Genomic DNA, 22,664 nt, shown 5'->3' with positions numbered 1-22,664 from the left:
CTTGAATAGTGTATTTTTAAAGTATAGTGAAATTTAAACTAACTTGGGAATGGCTACAAAAACTTAAACATTGTATTTTTCTTGAATGAACGTGTTTATTCTACATTCTTCTTTTTCCAGAGAACAACGACAAAACATCCACAGCTCTGCAAACTGATGTGACTTTGAACAGACACTTTAATTAACGATCTGGAAGCATTTAAATTTTTTTCTCTTCCTTTTCTAGCAAATTCTAGCTTATACTGTCTTTGTTGATACTTTTTCCTGCTAGACCTCAGTATTCAAACTAGTCTGTGCACTTAATTATGCAAAGTGCAGTTAATGATTCTGGAGACATGCAAACACACATCAGGAAGGTGGATGGGTTCCTCTAGGGGCTTAATCACAATCCCTTCCTAAATGACAGCAGTGGGGTCTCCTGGGTTCCACAGCTATTAATTCAGTTCAACACTGACCATGTGGTAAGTGTTTAGGAGGAGTTCTAGGTTAAAGGTCAATTAGAGAGCTTTCTTTATACTGTAACTTTCATGAAGAGATAAAAGTGACATACTACTATATGTTTATATAGCAAGGTCTATTTTAAATACCAAATAGTTTATATCTCTATGCATTTGTATTTCTAATAGTACAGTTCTCAGTTATAAATGTAGAGACTTAGAATTTGTTAGAACCCAGGACTTTGTGCATTATAGCATTACATTAGCCACATTTCCCTCCACCACCCTCCTTTTTAGGCTGCTTCACAGAAAAGATTTACAAATTTTTGTAACTCACTTTTGTTTTCCTTTCAGTGGGTAGGAGAGAAGGCTGATTGATTGCTTTTTTATTTTTTAGTTATTCTGTTGAACTAAAATTTTCTGGTAAATTCCCCTATCCTTCATTCACTTGACTGTTCTATTTATAGTGTTTGATCAGAGTGATACTGTGAATTCAGGAAGATCTGTACCAAAGAGTCTTTTCCCTTATTGTCTTTTCATTTTTGGTATTTTATGTTGAATATGTGAAGGACGTTAAAACCCTAAAATATCTGAGGGAGAGAAGAATTTCTTCCACTTTCCCCCTCCTACAAACTCCACAGTTTCTCCATGTAGTTTGTCCAGTGTGGTGTGGACTGTGGCAACATGCCTACACAGGGACCAGCTGTGTCCCTTCAAGGCTCACTGCAAAGCAGTTATCAGCACAAAACTATGTCTGCTTGTCTTATTTGCCATGTGAACCTTCTCTTTTGCTTCCTGCACTGTCATGCCCTCACAGATTGTACCTCACAGATAAAACATTTAGTCCCTGCCTCAGGTTGTGTGAAAGACAAATATTCCTTCGTATGTTTATTTTTGTGCTTTTCGAAAAGCAGGTTTTCATATTTATTATCATATGTGCCCCTCCTTTTGCACTATAATCTAAGCTGAGTGGTCCATTGCCAACTAGCACCAATTCTTCAAAGTGTGTGAGGGATATTAATACATGCTTGTGTGATTCTCTTTAATAGAAGATACACCAGGCAATCTATTTACTTCTGTTCCCCAGAAATAAAATAACTAGAAGGGCTGCTGCTCCTCTTTCAGGAATCTGAATTTCAGTTCTGGAAATTTCTTCAGCCTGTCTTTAGGCAGTGCAACAACCCCTTGCTTGATGATTTCCAGGACCTATTCCACTCGCAGCTCAGCTCCAGCTCGCAGCAACCTCGAGCTAAAGAAGGTGACTACCAAATCAGTATTTTGCATTGTATCCTGAAAAGAGAGGCAAATTCAGAATTATTCAAAGAGATTGCATTTATAAAACAGTGTACAACAGCTTGATTGTGGTGAAGAGAATTTGTCAGGCAGGAACTAATGCTCTCTAACATCATTCAAATCACTTATATGACATTTAAGTCTTGTGCATAATCTGGTAAAGGAACATCATTGGAAATCAGCAATCTACTCGAGGACTGTGTGGCTTATTCCAGAGCTTTGTTGTGGTTTTTTTACATAGGAAGGAAAACAAATACAGGGCTGGGCAAAAGTAGGCTTAACAGTTGTGAATACATGAAACACAGAATTTATTCTTGTATTATTTTCTAGGTGAAAAACTATAAACCTACTTTTGCCCAACCCTGTTGATTAATGGTTTATTATAAAAGGATATAATTCAGGAACTGCCAGATGAAAGACACATATAGAGCAAAGTATGTGAGAAGGGGCACAAAGCTTCCACACTTTCAAAGTGGGTCATTCTTTCTGAATCTCTACATATTTACCAACTTGGAACTTCTGCACTGTTTTTCATAATACTTAGTTCTTTCTCCTAAGTAGGAAATATTAATTTCACTAGTTATAAGAAAACTATCATTCAAAGAATCCTAATTAGTTTTGAACTAGAGTAATAATGTTTATATTATATAACTTAGTGAAAACAATATATTTATTCTATCATAACCCAATATTTTCAAACAGAAAATGAAGCATTTAAGAGTCATTCTGTCCCTAAGCCATAGACTATAGATGGGAGATTCTACACACAATAAGAAGAAAGTAGAAAGAAAGAGAGCCTCCAGTGGTACTAAGGAAACTAGGATAACATAAGGCTCTAGACCCCAAGTGTGAATTTCAAGAATGTGGTCAATTTGGCCCTGGCTGGTGTAGCTCAGTGGATTGAGGGCGGGCCTTCGAACCACACGATCACGGTTCGATTCCCAGTCAGGGCACATGCCTGGGTTGCAGGCCAGTTCCCAGCAGGGGGCTCACGAGAGGCAACCATATATTGATATTTCTCTCCTTCCCTTCCTCTCTAAAGATAAATAAATATTTTTTTAAAAAAAGAATGTGGTCAATTTGAAATGCTGTGTATATGGATAAATCAAGGAGAAAAGGGACAGAAAAATTACATAGTAGAAAATATATCTGTTTTCTGCTAAGCCTTCTTGAGGCTTTAGTTTATTGATCTCTTTGGGAAAGTTGGGGCAAATGAAAATAACCGAGGTGCCCAACCTTCACAAAATCCATTTCACCCCTCTGCTTTCCTTTTTCTGCATATATGAGAAACTACAGCTTCCTTTCTAGCAATGTTTATTGTCCACCCATTGCTCTTACCCAGCAATTTTCAACCTTTTTCATCTTGTGGCACACATAAACTAATTACTAAAATTCTGCAGCATGCCCCCAAGATATTTTTTTGACAATGTGATAAAAAAAATAGGTGTAATTTTGACTCACTCACACTGGACAGCTATTATTGTATTGGCCATTGTCATTTTTTTAATTTGACAATCTAAGGGAAAAGAGGTCAGAGCCCCTGACTAAATACTCAGATATTGCATGTCTTAAAAAATTTTTGCAGCATACCAGTTGAAAATCTCTGCCCTAGCCAACTTTTGCAACTTTTCCTCAGTAATATCTCTTAACACACTATTTCTTTATCTGCTATAGTCTGTCATGACAGATAATAGCAAATGCATCAATGGTTTTTGCCAATGCTTGACATTTAATTTAGCTCTTCAGAATAATGGCTCTCTTGATGATTTGTGCTGACCTGGATACTGTTCAGCAGAGACAAAGTGATAGAGACACATCACTGATCATGCCTACCTACTTTGTTAGCCTTTAAAATGAATGCAAACTTAGGGATTATTTAGAGGCCATCTTGATCTTCTCTTTAAAAGCCTGTGCCTAATGGGGTAGAGCTTCTGACAAAGTTTTTCGAAAGAAACATAACTCAGTTGGAGGGTTCCTTTGGCCTTTGCTTTTTAACTCCTTACATGAGGACATTTTTTTTCATTGCTTTTAGAGAGAGAGGAATGGAGAAACATCGAAGTGAGAAACACACTGATTGGTTGCCTCCTGTGGGGATTGTACACATACGGATTTGGGATTGAACCGGAAACCTTTGTATGTGTCCTGACCAGAAATTGAATCAGCAACCTTTTGGTTAGGGGACAAGGCTCCAACCAACTGAGCACTGGCCAGGACTGGCCGTTGCCTTTATTTCCTCTTTCCCCCCACCTGCTGTGGCCACAGTGCTTATCAGGGCAGAGCTATCTTCCAACCATAAAGAAAAAAGCCACATGTTAGGGATAGTGAGATGTAAAGCAAGGAACCCAGTTTCTTGCTGATATTCTAAAATAGCTGCATTAGAAAACAGTCCCCTTTTGTTTAGTCACTATACGAGGGGAACCCCTCCCAAAACCGGAATTTTAACTTCTGGAGGGCAGACCCCTTGTATGTAGTTCAGGATTCCCCCACTAAGTGGATCTCTAGGAACCCATCTGCATCAGTGTACCAGCTGGTATTGTTATGAAAGGCTGTGTTCGGCTTCTGTGAATTTTTTGGAGACTCTTTCAATGCGTTTGTCCATTTCATTATGGGTGATTTACGAGTGCACCTGCCCACACCACACTGAGTGTTCAGCCGTTTTTGACAAAAAACAGCATGACCCCCATGCCCCACCCTCCCTATGAACCCAATCTTGCCCAAAGCAACTCCCCTGCCCATGAAAAAAGTACTCAAAGGAAAACATTTTGCGAATGTGGAAGAGGTGAAACAAAAATCAGCAGAAGCACCAAAAGACATCAAAATTGACAAATTCAAAAACTGTTTTGAGCAGTGGAAAAAAGTCTTGATAGGGGTATTAGATCAAATGGAGAGTACTTTGAAGGTGACCACAGTTTAAACATGTAAAGATAAATGCACAATTTCTATAATAAATAAATCCTGGGTTCTGTTTTTTTTTTTGTCTCTCCTCCATAGTCTTTCTGTTGTGTAAAGTACAATCCTACCCAGACATTCAACTCTGCCTTTCCCACTAGATCATGTCAGATAACATGTCTGTATTCATTACCTGTGTAAGATAGAAAACCCAGCTTAAGACTGCTTTAAATTATAAGGAAGTTTATTTACTCACATAGATAAATTTTTGGAGATCCAAAAGTAGGACAGACTTAGGAGTTGATGTGATCCTGTTACCCCAGTTCCATTTCTCTGCTATTCTTTTGACCTTCTGCATGTGTCTTCATATACTCTGGTTGCCATCAAAAGCACTGTAGCAATTTCAAGCCTTATATCAAAGCTCATCATTTCCAGCAGAAACGTGAATTGCTTCTAGAAGTTCTTCTGGAAAAGCTTTTCTGAAAGCATCCCGATAAACCTATCCTTGGCACTCATTAAAGTGAGGTACATGAGTGATCCTAATCCAGTCTCTGGTGAGGGGATGCTATCACCCTTAGACCAGCCCAGACCACCCTGGAGCCAAGGAGGCTGAGCTTCCCTAGCTGTGGGTAAGAGAGTGGGAGTTCTGAAGAACATCAGGGTTCTATTGGAAAGGAAGGAGGAAAAGGATGTTTAGTAAAGAGCTCACTTAAAAAATATTTAGTTTTAGACAGAGGGGAAGGGAGGGAGATAGAGAAGGAGAGAAACATTATGTGCTAGAGAAACATCGATCAGTTGTCTCAAAGGCCCTCAGCCAGAGACCTGGGCCACAACCCAGGTATGTGCCCTGAACAGAATCAAACTGGTGACCTTTCTCTTTGCCAGAAAACACTTAACTCACTAAGCCACACCAGTCATGGCAAGAGCTCACTTTTTATATTCTCAGTATCTTATAGGCATACTTAAGGAATGCCCCCCAAAAAAGCACCCCCTGAAACACATATAACGTTTATCTCAACAGTAAGGTTCTTGAACAAAGGAAGTATGTTTTACACACACAAAGTTCATCTCAACAATACAGTTCTTGAACAAAGGATGTTCTACTCCTGTTTATACTACTCCTCGTGTTGCACTCAATCCTGAATGTGGTAGGAGTTCCAGTTGTTTGTTTATTTAATCAATAAGCCTTAATGAGAGAAAATGGCCTAAATTGTTTAGCCTCTTGGATTCTTTTGTAGACTGCTAGATTTTCTTGCTAATCAATTTCAATGACTCCCAAGACAGAGCTGCTGGGGTAAACAGGAAATATTCCAGGTCCACAGATTTACACTTACTGAACAACTGTACTGATTTACTAATGACTTTTCTGGGAAAGTCCATCATAGTGAAGTCCTTAAATTTCCCTTTTCTTACTAAAATGAAGAAATCAGAGGGATGATGTTGTTTCTCTAGGAAAACAGTTGTCAAACTTAAAAGTTCCAAATCATCCAAAAATTCTAAGGTTATTCACTGTCAATAACTAAAGGTAACAACCGATTTTTTTCAATTGTTGATTTTCAAAGATGTGAACGTTTCATATTATCCAAGGAGATGTTTTGTCTCTGAAGGAGAAGAAATGCCTCTAAATTTTCATCATTAAGCAAATTAGGATACCTCTCTCCTCATTCTATTAGAAGGTATTTAAACTGCTGGGAACTGTAAGGTAATATTACTCCCACTGTCTCCTCAGTAGGGCCTTTGAGAAAGTCACTACTTCACAAACACCAGTTCACACTGATAAGCTTGGCTGGCAGAAGTGTGCCTGGCTTGGGGGCCACGCTTCTGAATGAACAAGGGTTCAAATCTCAGACCTAGTCTTGTGACTAAGAACTGACCACTAAAACTAATGCAAAATGAGCATTACTCCTTGCTTTAGTCACAGCTCCCGGCATCCATTTCTCCAAACATTCTAACTGACCATTCATTCGGCCACCAAATGCGCCAGGAATTTGGCAAAAGAATAGGGCTGCCTCGGGTTGGGGAGAGTGAGATCGTGGACCCCCGTCACAGTCTGGGAGTGGCTCGGCCCTCCGCACAGAGATCGAAGGCCATAATGTTGGTCGAGGCCCAAGGATCCAGATGCAGGCGTTGCCTAGGGCGTCAAGCTCAGACTTGGCCCTCCGGGAGACAGGAGGTGGGAGCCCAGCTAAGAAAATGCGATATACTCGCTCAGTTATTCCGACCCGGGCCTCGGAAGCACAGGACAGCCCCCCACGCTCGAAGGGAGGTTGGGAGCACAGACAAAATGGCTCAGCCTCAGGGCTTAGGGTAGGCAACTCCCGGAGGTCGCGCTCCTGGCCAGTCCTGGCCGTTTCCGTGCCTGCCGGAAACGGACCCCGGGCGGGCGCCCGGAGCGAGTAGGCGGGGCCGTTTTCTCGGAAGTGCGTGCAGCTGTGGGTGGGCGCTGGGTCCTACGGCCTTCGCAGTTCTCCGGCGGAGCGGCCGCCTAGGGAGGGGACCCGGTTCCTGCTGCGTTGCGAGAAGCAGGAGCGGGATCCCCTGAGGGTACTGATCTCACGGTGGTTAGGGTGGAAGAATCGCTGAGGAAGAGAGGGAAGAGAGTTTGGCTAGCCCGCTGGCAAAAGTGTCGTTCCCTAGTCCTAAAAAGGAGGGGCGATATGGACGGTCCTCTAACTCCCAGAGAGTCCGCAAAATTCATTGCGGAAAACAGTCGGGATGTGTTCATTGATTGCGGAGGCTTGCGGCGGGTGGCCGAGCTCCTGCTCGCCAAGGTGTCGGGTCCCGAGCTACGCCTGGGGGCCTGGAAGGACCTTCATGAGCTGAACCCCAGGTCGGCCGACGAAGCCGCAGTCAACTGGGTTTTCGTTGCAGACACACTCAACTTCTCCTTCTGGTCCGAGCGCGAGGAGTACAAATGCATGGTGGGGTACAGGGGGAGAACGTACAGTGGGTACTGGTCCCTGTGCGCCGCGATGAACAGAGCTCTTGACGAAGGTTGGTGCCCTTTCTGCTGGTAAAACCCTTTAGCCTTTCACCCCTTCAGTTTACTGGGATAGTCCCAAGGAGCGGGCTGTAATATGGAATAATGTGTTAATAAGGCGAACGTGAAGTTCTTCATTGCCAGCCTCTCAGCTTCAAATAAGAATATGATAAGGAGCTGGCATTAAATCCTTATTCAGTGGGAACTGATCCCAAATACGTATTATCGCAGCTAAGTCTGATGAAATCTGAAGAACAAAGGGGACTGATATATAACATTTTACATGATTAAAATACACCTGGTGTAATATTACAATAGAAATGGGTGAATGAGTACATATGAACGAATAGAAAATGAGGGGTTTGCTTCTGGCTTTTTATTCATCCACTTTTAGTTAATTTCTGTTAACACATTTAGTTTCATACTAACTGTGTTGTAGAAACAAGAGTCTAGTGAATATAAAATCATGACATTGTTCCTCTGTGTTTTCTTCCCAAGGGATACCAATAACTAGTGCTTCGTACTATGCCACAGTGACCCTGGATCAGGTTCGGCACATTCTCCGTTCTGACACGGATGTTCCCATGCCTTTGATAGAAGAGAGGCATCGGATTCTCAATGAAACCGGGAAAATTCTGCTAGAGAAGTTTGAAGGCTCTTTTCTTAATTGTGTCCGAAAAAGTGAAAAAAGTGCACAGAAGTTAGTGCATATGGTAGTTGAAAGCTTTCCCTCTTACAGAGATGTGACTGAGTTTGAGGTGAGTCGCCACTGTTGAGTATTTTAGAATTCTTCTCTTGTCTTTGTCAACTTCTAGTTAACTCTTTTACTCCCGGGACGCCTTTTAAGAATAAAAACTTAAATTTTGAAGTGCGTTCCTGTGAACAAGTAATAGCAACAATTAAGCAGAGTTTCAAAGACTCCACTTCTCTTATGATTTTTCATCAGCAGATCCCATTGTTCTTTTTGCCTTTTTCATTGTCCTTTCAAAATGTTTCAAACCTGAAAAAACATGGGACCTTCAACTGGATGTTCTCACTTAGGGATAAGGAAGTCCTTTTAATACTTAAAAACATTTTTGTCAGCCAGGTCCCTGATTGGGAAGCATGCAAGAGGCAAGCAATCAGTGTTTCTCTTGCATATGGATGTTTCTCTTCCTTTCTCCCTCCCTTACCTCCCTCCCTTACCCTCTTTCTAAAAATAAATAAGTCTTTTAAAAAAATCTACTTAATCGAATGAAAATCAGAATGTGTACTAAATTCTCTCTAATAAGTATTTTTGCAGAGTTCTAATGTGTATATACTATGCATTTTCCCTTTCATGCACAGGATACGTTAACAGTATTATTTGCTTTATGATACAAAAAACATTTTGAAGAGATTTACTTTTGAACTGGTGTACATTTTGTGTACCCTCCCAGTGTACACCTGGATTTTGCTTTTGTAAAAAGTTTAGAATCTTTTATCACTGTGTATTATAACTATGACAAGAATTGAAAGCAACTTCAAGAATTTATGAATCACATGACATAAATCTTAAGTTAATGTTATGTCAGATTTAAATATTAAAGCTACACTTTGGTAATCACAATTCAATAATAACTAAAATTACCAATAATATTGTTTAATTGTTCTGTATCATTTACAGGGTGTTTGCACATATATTCTCCTTTGATCCATACAATAACTCTGGGGCCTAAGAGCAAGGAGCATGTTATCCCCTGTGCAGCAGGAATCAGTCAAAAAGACAGTTAAACTAGTTTATCTTAGGTCGTTTAGACAATAGCCAGCTTTTCAATTCTACTATAAAATGAGAGATGGCCTCATTTTATGTATGTGTGTTATGTTAAGATTCTTTTAATTGCAAGTAACTGACATGAATCTAGAAAAAAGCTTAATCAAAAGGAAGAATTTGGGGATGGGTATTGGGGATAGGCACATCTAGGATTAAGGACTCAATGCCATCAGGATTGAGCCTCTTCTCTTAGCTTTTGTTACTCCATTTTTTTCTTATTGTAGACCAACTTTCTCCATGAAGTGGAAAAGCTTTTTGCACCTTACTGCTTCAGCACCAGAGAGACAGTGAGAGAAACATGTTCTCAGGTCCAGTTCTAAAACTCTTGGGCAAGGACTGATTGAATGGACAGGGATTATGACCCATTAAGTGTGGCTTTTAAGGGTGTGTGGATGAGGCAGAGGCAGTTCCTGGGGAAGAGGCCATAGGTCAGCTTACTGTTGAACCTGATTCTGTTCTTGATTAACCATTTTGCTAATGCAGAGGTTACTTTGAGATTTATCTTTGTCTTTAAAGTATGTCATTTCATCCTTGTTTTTCAAGATTAGGACTCTGTTCCTCAGTCCATTATTCAGGCCATCTGAATATAGAGGGTTGGGCAAAAGTAGGTTTACACTGTGAATAGGCAAAACACGGAGTTTATTCTTTTATTGTTATTTATTGTATTATTTTCCATATGAACAACTGAAAACCTACTTTTTTCCCCATCCTGTATTAAACAGTGTGGACAAGAAATCAAACCGCCATTCATGTGGCTAAGAATCCACATATTCTAGAATCTACATGGTTTTAGTAGAAGACAAGCTAAAATTAAATTTAACATGACTTCAGGATGGGTGAATTCTTGCACTGGCTAGTGTGGCTCACTTGGTTGGAGCATCATCTCACAAACCAAAAGGTCACAAGTTCCATTCCCAGTCAGGGCATATGCCTGAGTTGTGGGTTTGGTCCCCAGCTGTGGGTCACTGATCAATGTTTCTCTCCCTCTCTCTCCCCTTCTCCTCTCTCTAAAATCAATAAGCATGTCCTCAGGCGATGATAAGAAATACAGAATTTCAACACTGTTTTAAAGTAATACTGTATTTTTTCATTTTTTTTCAATAAGACTGTCATTAGTGTTACCCAAAGCACTATATTTCTGTAACCCCTATGATTCCACATAGTGAGTGCTCACTTAATGCTTTGATTAGTCAGTTTACCGTTTTCTTTGTATAGTCATATAAAAGATACACAAATTAATTAAAGTACTTTGTGTAATTTCAAATCTGGAAGAATTCTAATGAACAATTTTGGGACTGCTCTGAAATTCAAAAAGTGTTAAAATCAAATATACCTTTTTATTCATATTTTAAATTTTTCTAATTGCAAAAGTAAAACATTAATTATAGAATTCGTGAAGTACAGAGAAGCAGTCTATTGTATTAGGAGGTAACCACTGATTACAATTTAGTCTTTTTCTCTGTGTGTGTATGTATGTGTGTGAATATATATGCACAAACAGGGGAGAATTAGTATCATGCAGTTTAAACTTAAAATTTAACATATTATGAACATCTTTCTATATGAATAAAAATTCTTTCACAAGGCAATTTGTTTGGTACCAATTTTAATGTCTTCACAGTACTTCCCCAGACTCTTTTACCACAATAATTGTGTTTGATACACAGCTTATTTTTCAAATTAAATTTTATGTTATGTTTTCAGTTTTATGTGATAATAGTCAATATTGCACAACAGTTGAACATACATAATTATTTTCTTAGAATAGATTCCCAGTAGTGGGAATGCTGAGTCAGAGTGTGGACAGTCTTTTCTGGCCTGTAATACATAAAAATGCCAGCTGTTCTTTAGAAAGATGGTGACAGATGACCAGCAGCACCATGTGAGAGCCCTTTTCTCTGCTCCTTCAGGACATGGTTATAGTATTTGTTGCTGTATTTTCAAATCTGTAATAAGTTGCATAAAAGTAGAATAGTCATGATTATTTTTAATGCATGCTGATTTACTGAGATGATCATTTTTAGATATAAACAAATTAATGAAATTAGGAAGTTTTAATTCAGACAGATTTAGAGAACTGATTTCTCAGCCTGGTTGTGCCCCAGAATCAGTTAGGAAGCTGTAAAATTCAGATGTATTTCCAGTGCACCACCCTCAAAGGTTTTCATCAGTGGGAAGAGCTGTGTTTTTAAGCTCTTTGAGTGAGTGTGATTTAGCCTATGCAGTAACTGTGTAAAAGCCCTAATTAATAAATTGGCTTCCTTAGACTGTCATCTTTACTCTGACATACATACTGGTAAATATGCATGAAAAATATGAGCTTTTTAATATTTTAATAGATAACATTTTATGGTACTCATAAGCATTTGTAATTCCTGATCTTTCTAATTTGTTCATGATAAATTTGTTGAAGAAAATCAACTCATGGTCAAAGTGTTTTTCAATGACAACTACTTTTTAAAAGGTAGTATTTTGAAAATATTTTATTCACAAAGCAATATTAATGAACAAATAGTGAATTGTTATTTTGGTTCATAGGCCAGCACTCAGTCCATTGAGCCACACCAGCCAGGGTGGGAATTGTTATTATAGAATTCACTGGCATTTTCAGTGATATTAGTTAATATTTAGAGATGTAGAATTTGATTACCAAGATCATTGGATTATTAAAACTATATCATCTTTTAAGAAAATGTTTTATAGATAATTTAAATTTATTTTTTCAGTCCTCACTTGAGTGAGAACATCTTTATTTTAAGGGTATTATAATACATCTTTTTAAAAAAGATTTTACTTATTTATTTTTAGAGAGAGGGGAGAGACAGAGAAAGAGAGGGAGAGAAACCTCTATGTGTGAGAGAAGGACCTGGCAGCCACCCAGGCATGTGCCCTGAGGGGGAAATTGAACTAGCAACCTTCTGGTTTGTCGGCCCGAGCTCAACCCACTGATCCACACCAGCCAGGGCTGGTTCATAGATTTTTTCTAATTTGCTCTATGAATCTTGTTAAATATAGAATAGTTTCTATCTATCATAGTAAACATTGTGATGTAATAATTGTGTTTGATACACAATTTTATTTTGTAAATTAAGTTTTATGTCTTGCTGTTGGATAAACTAGACTTGAATTAGAAACCTAATTACCATATATAAGTTCAGCTTATATAAAGGAATAATTGCCAGGTTGTCATAATTTGATTGGTTTGGGAAGATAGGTTATTCCTAAATGATGTAGGGCTACTTGCTAATGGTGATTTGTTCCCCCAGCACTCAATTTAATTTACAGACTTTAAACCTTGTCAAAAATGAGCAAATGTTTTTGCTCTGGAAAACGAAATACTGGATTTCTTAATGTTTACCTTAGAAAGTTTAATTTTGTTAGTAAAAGTTCTTCTGGATTGATTGCAGTACCTTATGCTTAAACGATATTGGGTTATTTTTCATTAGAACACAGTTATCACTGGAGTTTTTAAAAATAAATAGAGGACTCTATATTTCATCTCAAGGAATTTTATATGGAGTCTTTCCTTGAAGAATTTTTTTATTTAATTATGTCATTTACATATTAAAACATTCTTATAGATGGTCAGGATATATTTTGGGAGCCAGTGATGTTGATTATTCCTGTCTATCAGATAAGCAGTTGTGAAAGATGATTTGGATTATTACTATTGGTATTAGGACTAGGATTAGATCTTAATTACCTGTCTGTTTTTCCGTAGTCTATACTGATCTGCACTTACCGTTTTGAAGAGAATTTTTGAGTTAAATTATAATCTACTATCTTATAATGCTTAGTTAAATTTGTTTCTTCCATGGGTAAATAGAATCAGTAGTTTAGCCCTGGCTGGTGTAGTTCAGTGGATTGAGCACGGGCCTGCGAACTAAGAGATCGTGGTTCCCAGTCAGGGCTCGTACCTGGGTTGCAGGCCAGCTCCCAGCGGGGGACACAGGATAGACAACCATACATTAATATTTCTCTCCCTCTCTCCTTCCCCTCTAAAGATAATTGAATAAAATCTTAAAAAGAAAGAATTGATAGTTTATTTTTGTTGCATATTGACTTTGACTATTTCTGAACGTGGTAGAGTGGACAAATTGACTGTAGATCATATTATCTGATTAAGTTAATCATGTTATCTGAAAGGAAACAGGTAAAAAATGAGTGTTGTGATTCTCTTCAGAGGTGAGTTTAGGGATGATTATTTTCTTCTTTATACTTAAAAAAAAGATTTTATTTATTTATTTTTAGAGAGAGGGGAAGGGAGGGTGAGAGAGGGATGGAAACATCAATGTGTGGTTGCCTCTCACATGCCCCCTACTGGGGATCTGGCCGCAACCCAGGCATGTGCCCTGACTGGGAGTCAACCAGTGACCCTTATGTTCGCAGTCCAGTGCTCAATCCACTGGGCCACACCAGCCAGGGCTCTTCTTTATACTTTTCTGTATTTTATACAATTAATGTAAATTATGTTGCAATTAGAAAAACATTTAAATTTAAGGACCTTTCTAAGGAAATACTATTTAATGATTAAGATTAATAAGTAGGTGGATTACGGCGACACAGAAATATGTACATGAAGTGATGCCATTAAAAAGAACACTGAATAGTACCATGAGTACATACATTGAATTTTATGTTCCTAGAAAAATATAGGGAGTAAATTTGGAGTGATAGAGATAATTTAATATTTATTAGGCTCCCCATTCTTTCTGTAAAAGTTTTATAAATTCTTATCAACAGAGTAAGGTTACTCTCTTCTTGAAAAATATTTTTAATGTGTGTCTTTTTTTTATAGCATTTCATAAAGCTTTCAGATACTCAGATAACATTTATGTTTTCTTCATTCATCAGGGGAAAGGAATTTCTTTTTACAAGCGGGCCCAAATCCTCGTAGCAGACACGTGGAGTGTGTTGGAGGGAGAAGGAGACGGCTGCTTTAAGGACATCTCCAGTATTACCATGTTTGCTGATTATCGGTTACCTCAGGTTCTTGTTCACCTGGGAGCCCTGAAATACTCCGGTGAACTACTGGAGAAACTTCTCAAAGGTTTGTCAACTTAGTTAAGGCATTCTTTGTTAAACTCTGAATTATTGTTGAGTCTCTAGCATCTTTCACAAAAGGTTTCCTTTCCTTAGATAAAAGCACTATTTATGGTTAAAAACATATGTAAAGAAAAACAGAATGGCAATTGAAATATGGAGAAAGTTGCTTTTTGTTGTTTATACTGTGGAATATGTATATGTGCAATATTATAATTTCAGAGCATCATAATAAAATGGAATGTAAATTTATGTCTCATGGTATGCAACACTAAGTCAGTTCATCAGGTGCAGTGTTTGAAGAAGGTTAATTAAGCCAGTATTTCACATCACATACTATGATGTACATAAAAGGCGGGGCTGTGAGGTAATATGTACTGGATTTTGAGTCAGGGGACTCCAAGGTCTGCCACTGGGTTATTTTGCACAAATTACTCACTTTCTTAGGCTTATTTACCATTATTGGATTCGCCTACTGATTCTCAAGAATGGAACCCTTATTATAATATATGAGTAGAAATAATTGTGTTTGTGTGAGAATTAACTTTTTGTTTTTTAAGCGTTTCTATGTACAAGAAAAATAATTATATCATATAATTTTAATGGTAATTTCTCTTTTGGGTGCAGTATTTTCAGCTACTTTTTTTTTCATTTATTTTTAAAAGAAAGTAGTTTTTATGACTGCATAATTTTCTCTTGTGAAATAAATAGATTTAAATCACCCGAAATCAGAATAATACAGAATATAAAGGTACCATTATTCCTGTGGTTGCTTCTACCAGACTTTTATGCTGCCTTGGGCAATCGATTTTGTCTTTCGGTTTCCTCATTTGAAATATAACGAGCCATTTTATGTCGTAATGCTCATGTCTCAGATCATTCATTGTCGGATACCTTTAAAAGGGACAGCTGTTAGAAGTCAGGTATCCTTTTAGATTCAGACATAGTCCAGCTGATCTTGTATGCTTGCTGCTCATTCTTATCTCTAAACATTCTCTTGCCTGGTTTCCCTCACCACATTTTCTTTTTTTCAGCAAAAATCCTACATATCAACAAAGGCTTTGCCTCAATGCTACCTCTTCCATGTAGCTTTTCCTGACTTTTCACAATTTATCCTTCTCTTTCTCTTGGATTTTTATAGCACCCGTTGTCTCTGCCACTGTGAGAAAAACCCTGGTAAAGAGGGATCCATCCAGCATAGTTGTACAGAGTTGTCAGAATTTTCTTCTATTATCTGCTTCATCTTGAAACTCTTCTCCAGATGTCCAGCTGCAGCTGTTACTGCCTCCATTTTGTCCAGCTTTTAAAAGGAGACTCTGCTGTCCTTAACTAGAGTGACATAGAGTGAACAAACTTCTTTGCACCGTAGTTTATTTAAACAAAATTGGATTTTTTCCAAAAAGTACTTTATTAGCAAGCTAGAGGAGAAACAAACTATAAACGTAAAGGTGTATGCACTGATTAAAAAAAAAAACTATTGTAAGTGAAATCTAAACCCAGGTGGCTTGACTGGATGAGGTAGAACTTTCCTAACCTCCAGGGATACTTTCAAACCTGAGGATGTGGTACATTTATATTTCTTTTACTCTCCCACTTTCTGGATATCTCCAGGACAGCCCTTGGAAGGCCTATCTAGATTTCTGTTCATTTTGTTTAACCAATCTCTTCACCAAAGACATATATTTTTTTAGCTGAATATAAAGACTGATAATACAATTTGACTAAATTTAGATTCTTCACTGTAATTCTAGAGTTGAGTTTTAGGCCTAATATGTTGGTTATGTTACCCTCCTTTACTCTCAGTCCTCTCCAGTGGTTTCATTCTTTTTCTGTTTCAAAGTCCATGTCCTTTCCCACACTGGGAGTTGTATACCTATAACTATATTAGATTCATAAGGCTGACATAACAAATTATCACCAACTGGATGGCTTAAAACAAAAGAAACTTATTCTCTCATAGCAGTGGAGGCTAAAAGTCTGAAATCAAGATGTTGGCAGGGCTAGGCTCCCTCTGAAGGCTCTCTGGAAGAATCCGTGGCCCTCAGCAATCCTTTGCATCCCTTGGCGTGTAGCTGCATCACTCCAAGTATGGCCCTGTTTCCTGTGTGTCTCTTCTTGCTCTTGGATTCCTCTCCTTATGAGGACACCAGTCACGACATTTAAGACCCCCCAATCCAATATGAACACATCTTAATATGATCACACCTTCAAAGACCCTATTTCCAGAGAAAACCACATTCGCCGGTACCAGGAGGTAGGATTTGAGTGTATCTTTTTGGAGAACACAGTTCAATCTACAGTTATTTATTGCTGGGTAACAAATTATGCTAAAATTTAAAACAAGACATTTATTGTCTCAGTTTCTGTGGGTCAGGAGTTTGGGTGCTGCTTAACTGGATGTCTGTGAGTCAAGGTGGCCGTCAAGCAGTCAGGTGTGGTAATGGTCTCATCTGAGGGCTCTGCTTGGGCATTGGTATCTGCCTCCAGTGTCACTGTCGTGGTTGATTTGGGAATTCTGGCAAGTTGATAAGTGTGGTGGCATTGATTAACAAGAGAACTGAAGAGGAAGGGATGGATTTATATGCTGGCACCTGGAGCCAAGTAAGGAACACAGGTGGTGACTGTTCTTCCCCCTGCCCTGGTGACCAGTGCCTAAGCCCTTGGGAGAGATGTATGGGAGGGATGTAAGTAACATTACTTAAGATCCCAGGTGACAGAGTGGAAGCCAGTGGGATTGGGGCATTTTCCCTATGTCTCATTGGATTACAGGGCCTATCTGGCACTGTGAATGAAGCTCTGCAGATGTGTTTCGTTTGGCGTGAACAGTGTTTTAAGCAATTTTTAATTAGTTATCAACACTTGACAGTTCGGAGATTTCCTATGAAAACCAAACCTTCTGACTCTTGTAAAAGTAGAGAAATATGGGAACATTGGGTCTACCTTTAGACAGGACAGCACACTCTCTCTAGCTCACCACAGTTTGCATCTGGCTGCTACATTCAGTTCCTTTCTGTGCCTGATTCTTTTTTGTTTTTTTTTAAAGGTTGTATTTATTTATTTTTTTAGAGAGAGGGGGAGAGAGGGAGGAGGCAGGGGAGAAACATCAGTGTGTGAGAGATACATTGATTGGTTGCCTCTCACACGCCCCTACTCACTGCCCTCCTGGGGGTGGGGACCTGGCCTACAACCCAGGCATCAAACCAGTGACATTTCGGTACATAGAAATAGTTCGGTACATAGTTCGCAGGCCAGCACTCAGTTCACTGAGCCATACCAGCAAGGGTTTTGTGCCCGATCCTTGTAGGCAGCTGAGTTGATGAGCCCAACTCTAGTGTCAGTGGCAAAGGACAGCCAGTCACCACTCTTTAGGATCAGACATACCCTGGAGGGAACTCTCAGCTCCATATTCAGGCAGAGCTGAATAAAGGTTCCTGAATACAACGAATGACCATGGTTTTCCTTGCCCAGGTTAACTACTTTGACTTTCTTAGTTGCCCTTGATGTATCTAAGGTGTCCCAAAGGCAATAGTCAGTTCTCAAATGGCAATGGGAAGTGGTAGTTATTTGGCCCCTTAGTAGTGCTCTAAATTTTGTACTCCTAAGTGCAAAATTATTTTTCCCCCTGGCATTAAACCTAACCTTAGATCCTTTCTTTTCAGTAATTTAATAATCGTGTTGTCATATTTTTAAATTTATGATTACCTTATATTTATTTAGTAAAGATTTTATTCATCTTTAGAGGGGATGGGAAGGAGAGAGGGAGAGAAATATCAGTGTATGGTTGCTTCTCATGTGTCCCACGCTGGGAACTGGCCTGTAACCCAAGCTGTGCCCTGACTGGGAATCGAACCGCGATCCCTCAGTCCGTAGGCCCGCGCTCAATCCACTGAGCTACACCAACCAGGGCTACTTAGTAAATATTTTGGAGGGGAGCTAATATGTGCAAGGTGCTAGGCTAGGTCCTAGGAATATTGAGACAAACAAGCCAGACATCGTCCCTGTCCTTGCAGAACTTAACTATCTATTTTGAATTAATGCCTGAGTTTAGAAATGGTTTAAATTACTAAAAATAAAAAAAGTCTGAGATTTACAGTTTTCAACTGTTTTGTTCTGTAGTAAAGTTATGAGTGGATTTTATATCATTGACCTTTAGTGCTACTTGCTTTGTTTTTTTCCCCCTGCAGGAGAAATGCTTCCGTACGGGAGTAGGCAAGAGGTGGAAATCAGAGGATGCTCACTTTGGTGTGTTGAGTTGATCCGGGATTGTCTTCTGGAACTTATTGAAAAAAAGGGTGAAACAACTGGTGGAGAGATCAATTCCATTCTTCTGGATTATTACTTATGGGACTATGCTCGTGATCACAGGGAAGATATGAAAGGAATTCCATTTCATCGAACACGTTGCATATATTATTGACCTGAACTGTAAACTGATCCGAAGAAAACTCCTTACATTTTTATATCACATAATTATTTATACAACTTCACTTTGATATTATAAGAGAAGATGATGGGTTAATTTCTCCTGACTCACCATGTGTGTTCCCAAATATGTCCTTTTTCTGCTTGTTTAATTTTAACTCTATTTTCCCTTTTTGTGGACAGAAACAGTGAAGAAACTTTAATGCTTTCTTTAAATCTCAGATTTCTTAAAATCGATCATGTCATAATTTGATTAATCTTCAGTGCAATATTTCATCTATTCAGTTGGTATCTTTTCTCAAGGTATAATTTTCTATGTACCGTAATCATTTGTTATGAGAAGTGGATGGGTAGGGTCTTTGTTGTGTAAATGCTGCTGCTCTTATAAAAAAATCAGTCTTGACAGCTTAATTTCAACTTTTTTTATCAGTAATGACAGAGAGTTTTGTACATAATGATTTCAGTTGAGGATATTGGTCTGTCTAGGGTTTTTTTTTTTTTTCCGAGTAACTGCATTAAAACTGAATAAAGATTTTTAAAACTTTTCTTAAACCTGGAATGGATCATTCCATTAAAATAGAATTTACCAGATATATTTTTTAAAGGTTTGCAATGGATTTTGTGATTTACTTGATATTTCAGAACTCTCCTTGCCTATCATGCATTCATTTCCCACTTTCACTCCCATCTTCTAACATAATCTTTGTTTTTGTGACTTCATCTACCTTGTCAGCCCTCTGTGAATCAAAAAGATCTTTTCCCCCAAGCACTTTACTGCCATCTGCTGGAAACTTGTCATAATAACCTTGCAAACGACAATGAACAGCATGTGGATGCCACCCCCGTCTCCCCGGAATGTTGTTCTGCACAACTTGCACCATTACGAGTCGTGGTTTTATATCTCTCCCTTCACTGTGTGGAGCCAGGGGCAGGTACTGAAGAAATAGAAGTCCGCTCATGGAAAGGAAAAGGGATGGTAGGCAGCCTAAACCACCTTGTCTTCCACACCTTTGTGTGTTTAGAATTCTTCAGCAGGTGGGGATCATTTCAAGTTGAGAACTGCTGAAGAAGAGCTAGGGAAAGGGTAAGGCTGCATTCTCAGTCGGTTCAAGGAAAGAACTAGTCCAGTTTCCTATCTGGAGGTGGGAAAAACCTAATTACTCCCTTCTTTCACCATTCCCATTTTGACATTCTCTGGATAAATTAAGGGTTAGTTAGCATATAAATCAGTATTCTTTGGTTGTAAGAATGTAATTGAATTATTAAGATTCAATACCTTTTATGAGGCCTGCATTGAATGAAAAGAAACAGTAGGTCATAATGCTATTTAATAAGAAATCTACACATTTACTTTAAGGAATGAAAATGATATTTGGAAAGCAAAAACCTATGAGATCATTGTACCGCATATCCTCAACTTCCCCCCAAAAATCCTGTTGGTTGACCAATTCATTATTCTCAAAATCAATAAAAAAAATCAAGTATGTATCCTGCCATTTCTATACTAATTGCATTTCAGGATAATCTGATGGAAGGAAACTCTATAGAATAATTTCAATAAATGTAAAAAGGAATATTAGAATTAGAAAATTATCATTTTGGAATCCCTAATGAAATAATAGGCTTGGAAAGTGGTCATCAATGGCTTTTAAAACCATTAGGTAAAATGTTGATGGGAAACTTTTTTAATGGCTAGATTAGGTTGAAAGCACCTACTACTAATCTTAATATCACTAAAAGGGGGATATACAGACATGCGCCTAGTAGTGTGTGGTAATGGGAAGTACACTGTCCCATTTGTGAATTTTTCTTGCCAGAAAAATTGAACCTGAATCTAATCAAGAATCTAGATCTCACTACTAGTTTACAGGAAATATAGGAAATGCAGGAACAAATGAAATGACAACAGAAAGATGCAGTGGCCAAATCAATAATGTGAGATATTCTAAAGGACAAATGGCATAGTTTCTTTAACAAATAAATGGGGAAAAGAAAAAAAGGTGGTGATTAGCGAGGATGTGGAGAAATTGGAAGCCTGTGCACTGCTGGTGGAAATGTAAAATGGTGTAGCTGCTCTGGAAAAGAGTATGTCAGTTCCTCAAAAAATAAATAGGCTTATCATATGATCCAGTGACTCCACTTTTGGGCATATATCCAAAAAGAGTTGAAAGATGGATCTTAAAGAGATATTTGTATATCCTTGTTCATAGCAGCATTAGTCACAATAGCCAAAAGTTAGAAGCGACCCAAGTGTCCAACAAGAGATGAATGGATAAAAACAAAATGTGAATATTATTCCACACAATGGAATATTATTCAGTCTTAAAAAGGGAGTTCTGACACATGCTACAACATGGATGAGCCTTTAGGACATTATGCTAAGTGAAATAAGCCAGTCACAAAAAGGCAAATACTGCATGATTCCAGTGTATGAAGTACCTGGAGCATTCAAATTCATGGAGAACCAAGGACAGCGGTGGTTGCCAAGGCCTGGAGAAAGGGGTGAGTGGGGAACTACTATTTACCTTAAGGGTATAGAGTTCCAGGTTTTCAAGATAAAAAGAGTTCTGGAGATGAGTCGCACAGCAGTGTAAATGCACTTAACGGTACTGAACTGCATGCATACTTAAAAAGTGTTAAGAGAGTACATTTTATGTGTATTTTACCACAATTTTCATGAAGGTGGAGGGCACCTGTAATTGCTTAAAAGAGAATTAAGCAGCATATCAACCAAACACTACATGTGGACCATGTTTGGATCTTGATGGCAAATAAACCGTAAGAGAAGGGGTGGGGAAGGGAAGAAAAAGGAGAGAGAGGCATTATGTAGAAGACTAGCATGGTCTTGAGGGAGGCGGTGTTGACTGTGTCATCTGACACACACAGGCTGCAGATTGCCTCTGCTGTTTACCAACTGTGTAGCCTTAAGCAAGTTACTTAGGCAAATTACTTGTTTTCTGTTTTTAATTTTTGTATCTATAAATATGTATTGAATACGTACAGTGACCTTAATATATACTGTTTTAAACACTGGCTGCTCAACAATGGGAACATAAAAATAGATAATATATGGTCTCTGCTGATACTGAGGAGTAAAACATGAGAAAGAACTAGCAGGGTAGAAAGGCAGCCTAGAAAGGTAGGCAAAAGAAGTAGAATATGGCCCTGGCTGGTGTAGCTCAGTGGATTGAGCATGGGCCTGCGAACCAAGGGATCGAAGTTCGATTCCCAGTCAGGCCACATGCCTGGGTTGCGAGCCAGTTCTCATCAGGGAATGCATGAGAGGCAACCATACATTGATGTTTATCTCCCTCTCTCCTTCCCTCCCACCTCTAAAGATGAATAAATAAAATCTTTAAAATTTTTTTATTTTTTTAATATATTTTATTGATTATACCATTACAGTTGTTCTATTCCCCCCTTCAATCCCCTCCACCCACACCCTCCCTCCCCCACCATTCTCCCCCCCCTTAGTTTATAACCACGTGTCTCAAGTTCTTTGGATTCTATATTTCCCCCACTATTCTCGCCCTCCCCCCTATCTATTTTCTACCTACTGTCTATGCTATTTTCTGTACCTTCTCCCCCCTTCTCCCCCTCCCACCCCCCTGTTGCTAACCCTCCATGTGTTCTTCATTTCTATGGTTCCACTCCTGATCTAGCTGTCCTCTTGGTTTGCTTTTGTTTTAGGTGTGGTTGTTAATAACTGTGTGTTTGCTGTCCTTTCACTGTTAATATTTTTCATCATCTCTTTCTTATATAAGTCCCTTTAGCATTTCATATAATAAGGGCTTGGTGATGATGAACT

General features: G+C 38.6%; 1 protein-coding gene and 1 long non-coding RNA gene across 4 annotated transcripts; one reads left to right on the top strand and one right to left on the bottom strand.

Annotated features, from left to right (window-relative positions):
* Positions 1-4,842: 4,842 nt before the first annotated feature.
* Positions 4,843-6,786, bottom strand: LOC118979658 (uncharacterized). Its single transcript, XR_005064963.1, has 2 exons — positions 6,577-6,786; positions 4,843-5,283 (listed from the first exon to the last, which is right to left on the bottom strand). It is a non-coding gene; the product is annotated as an uncharacterized LOC118979658 (long non-coding RNA).
* Positions 6,787-6,889: 103 nt separating this feature from the next.
* QNG1 (Q-nucleotide N-glycosylase 1) lies at positions 6,890-20,320 on the top strand. 3 transcript variants are annotated; one of them, XM_037035837.1, is made up of 5 exons: positions 6,890-7,039; positions 7,491-7,632; positions 8,098-8,357; positions 14,246-14,441; positions 18,619-20,320. In XM_037035837.1, the coding sequence occupies exons 3-5, from the start codon at positions 8,184-8,186 to the stop codon at positions 18,849-18,851; spliced, it is 603 nt and encodes a 200-aa protein (XP_036891732.1). In that variant the 5' UTR covers positions 6,890-7,039; positions 7,491-7,632; positions 8,098-8,183; the 3' UTR covers positions 18,852-20,320. The 3 variants fall into 3 exon arrangements, with proteins under 3 accessions (XP_036891732.1, XP_036891731.1, XP_036891730.1); XM_037035836.1 differs by having other exon boundaries at positions 6,910-7,039; positions 7,491-7,613; XM_037035835.1 differs by lacking the exon at positions 6,890-7,039 and having other exon boundaries at positions 7,062-7,613.
* The last annotated feature ends 2,344 nt before the right edge of the window (positions 20,321-22,664 follow it).

Source organism: Sturnira hondurensis, unplaced genomic scaffold (genome assembly GCF_014824575.4).
Source record: "Sturnira hondurensis isolate 20B ecotype Veracruz unplaced genomic scaffold, ASM1482457v3 Scaffold0022566, whole genome shotgun sequence".
NCBI lineage: Eukaryota > Metazoa > Chordata > Mammalia > Chiroptera > Phyllostomidae > Sturnira > Sturnira hondurensis.
Note: the sequence above shows the minus strand (reverse complement) of the source record. Positions and strands in the feature narration are given on the sequence as shown.

Coding starts and splice junctions, on each gene's coding strand:
- QNG1 (XM_037035835.1), top strand. CDS start 7,277: ATGGACGGTCCTCTAACTCCCAGAGAGTCCGCAAAATTCATTGCGGAA. Junction 8,358..14,245: donor GAGATGTGACTGAGTTTGAG/GTGAGTCGCCAC, acceptor TTCATTCATCAG/GGGAAAGGAATTTCTTTTTA. Junction 14,442..18,618: donor ACTGGAGAAACTTCTCAAAG/GTTTGTCAACTT, acceptor TTCCCCCTGCAG/GAGAAATGCTTCCGTACGGG.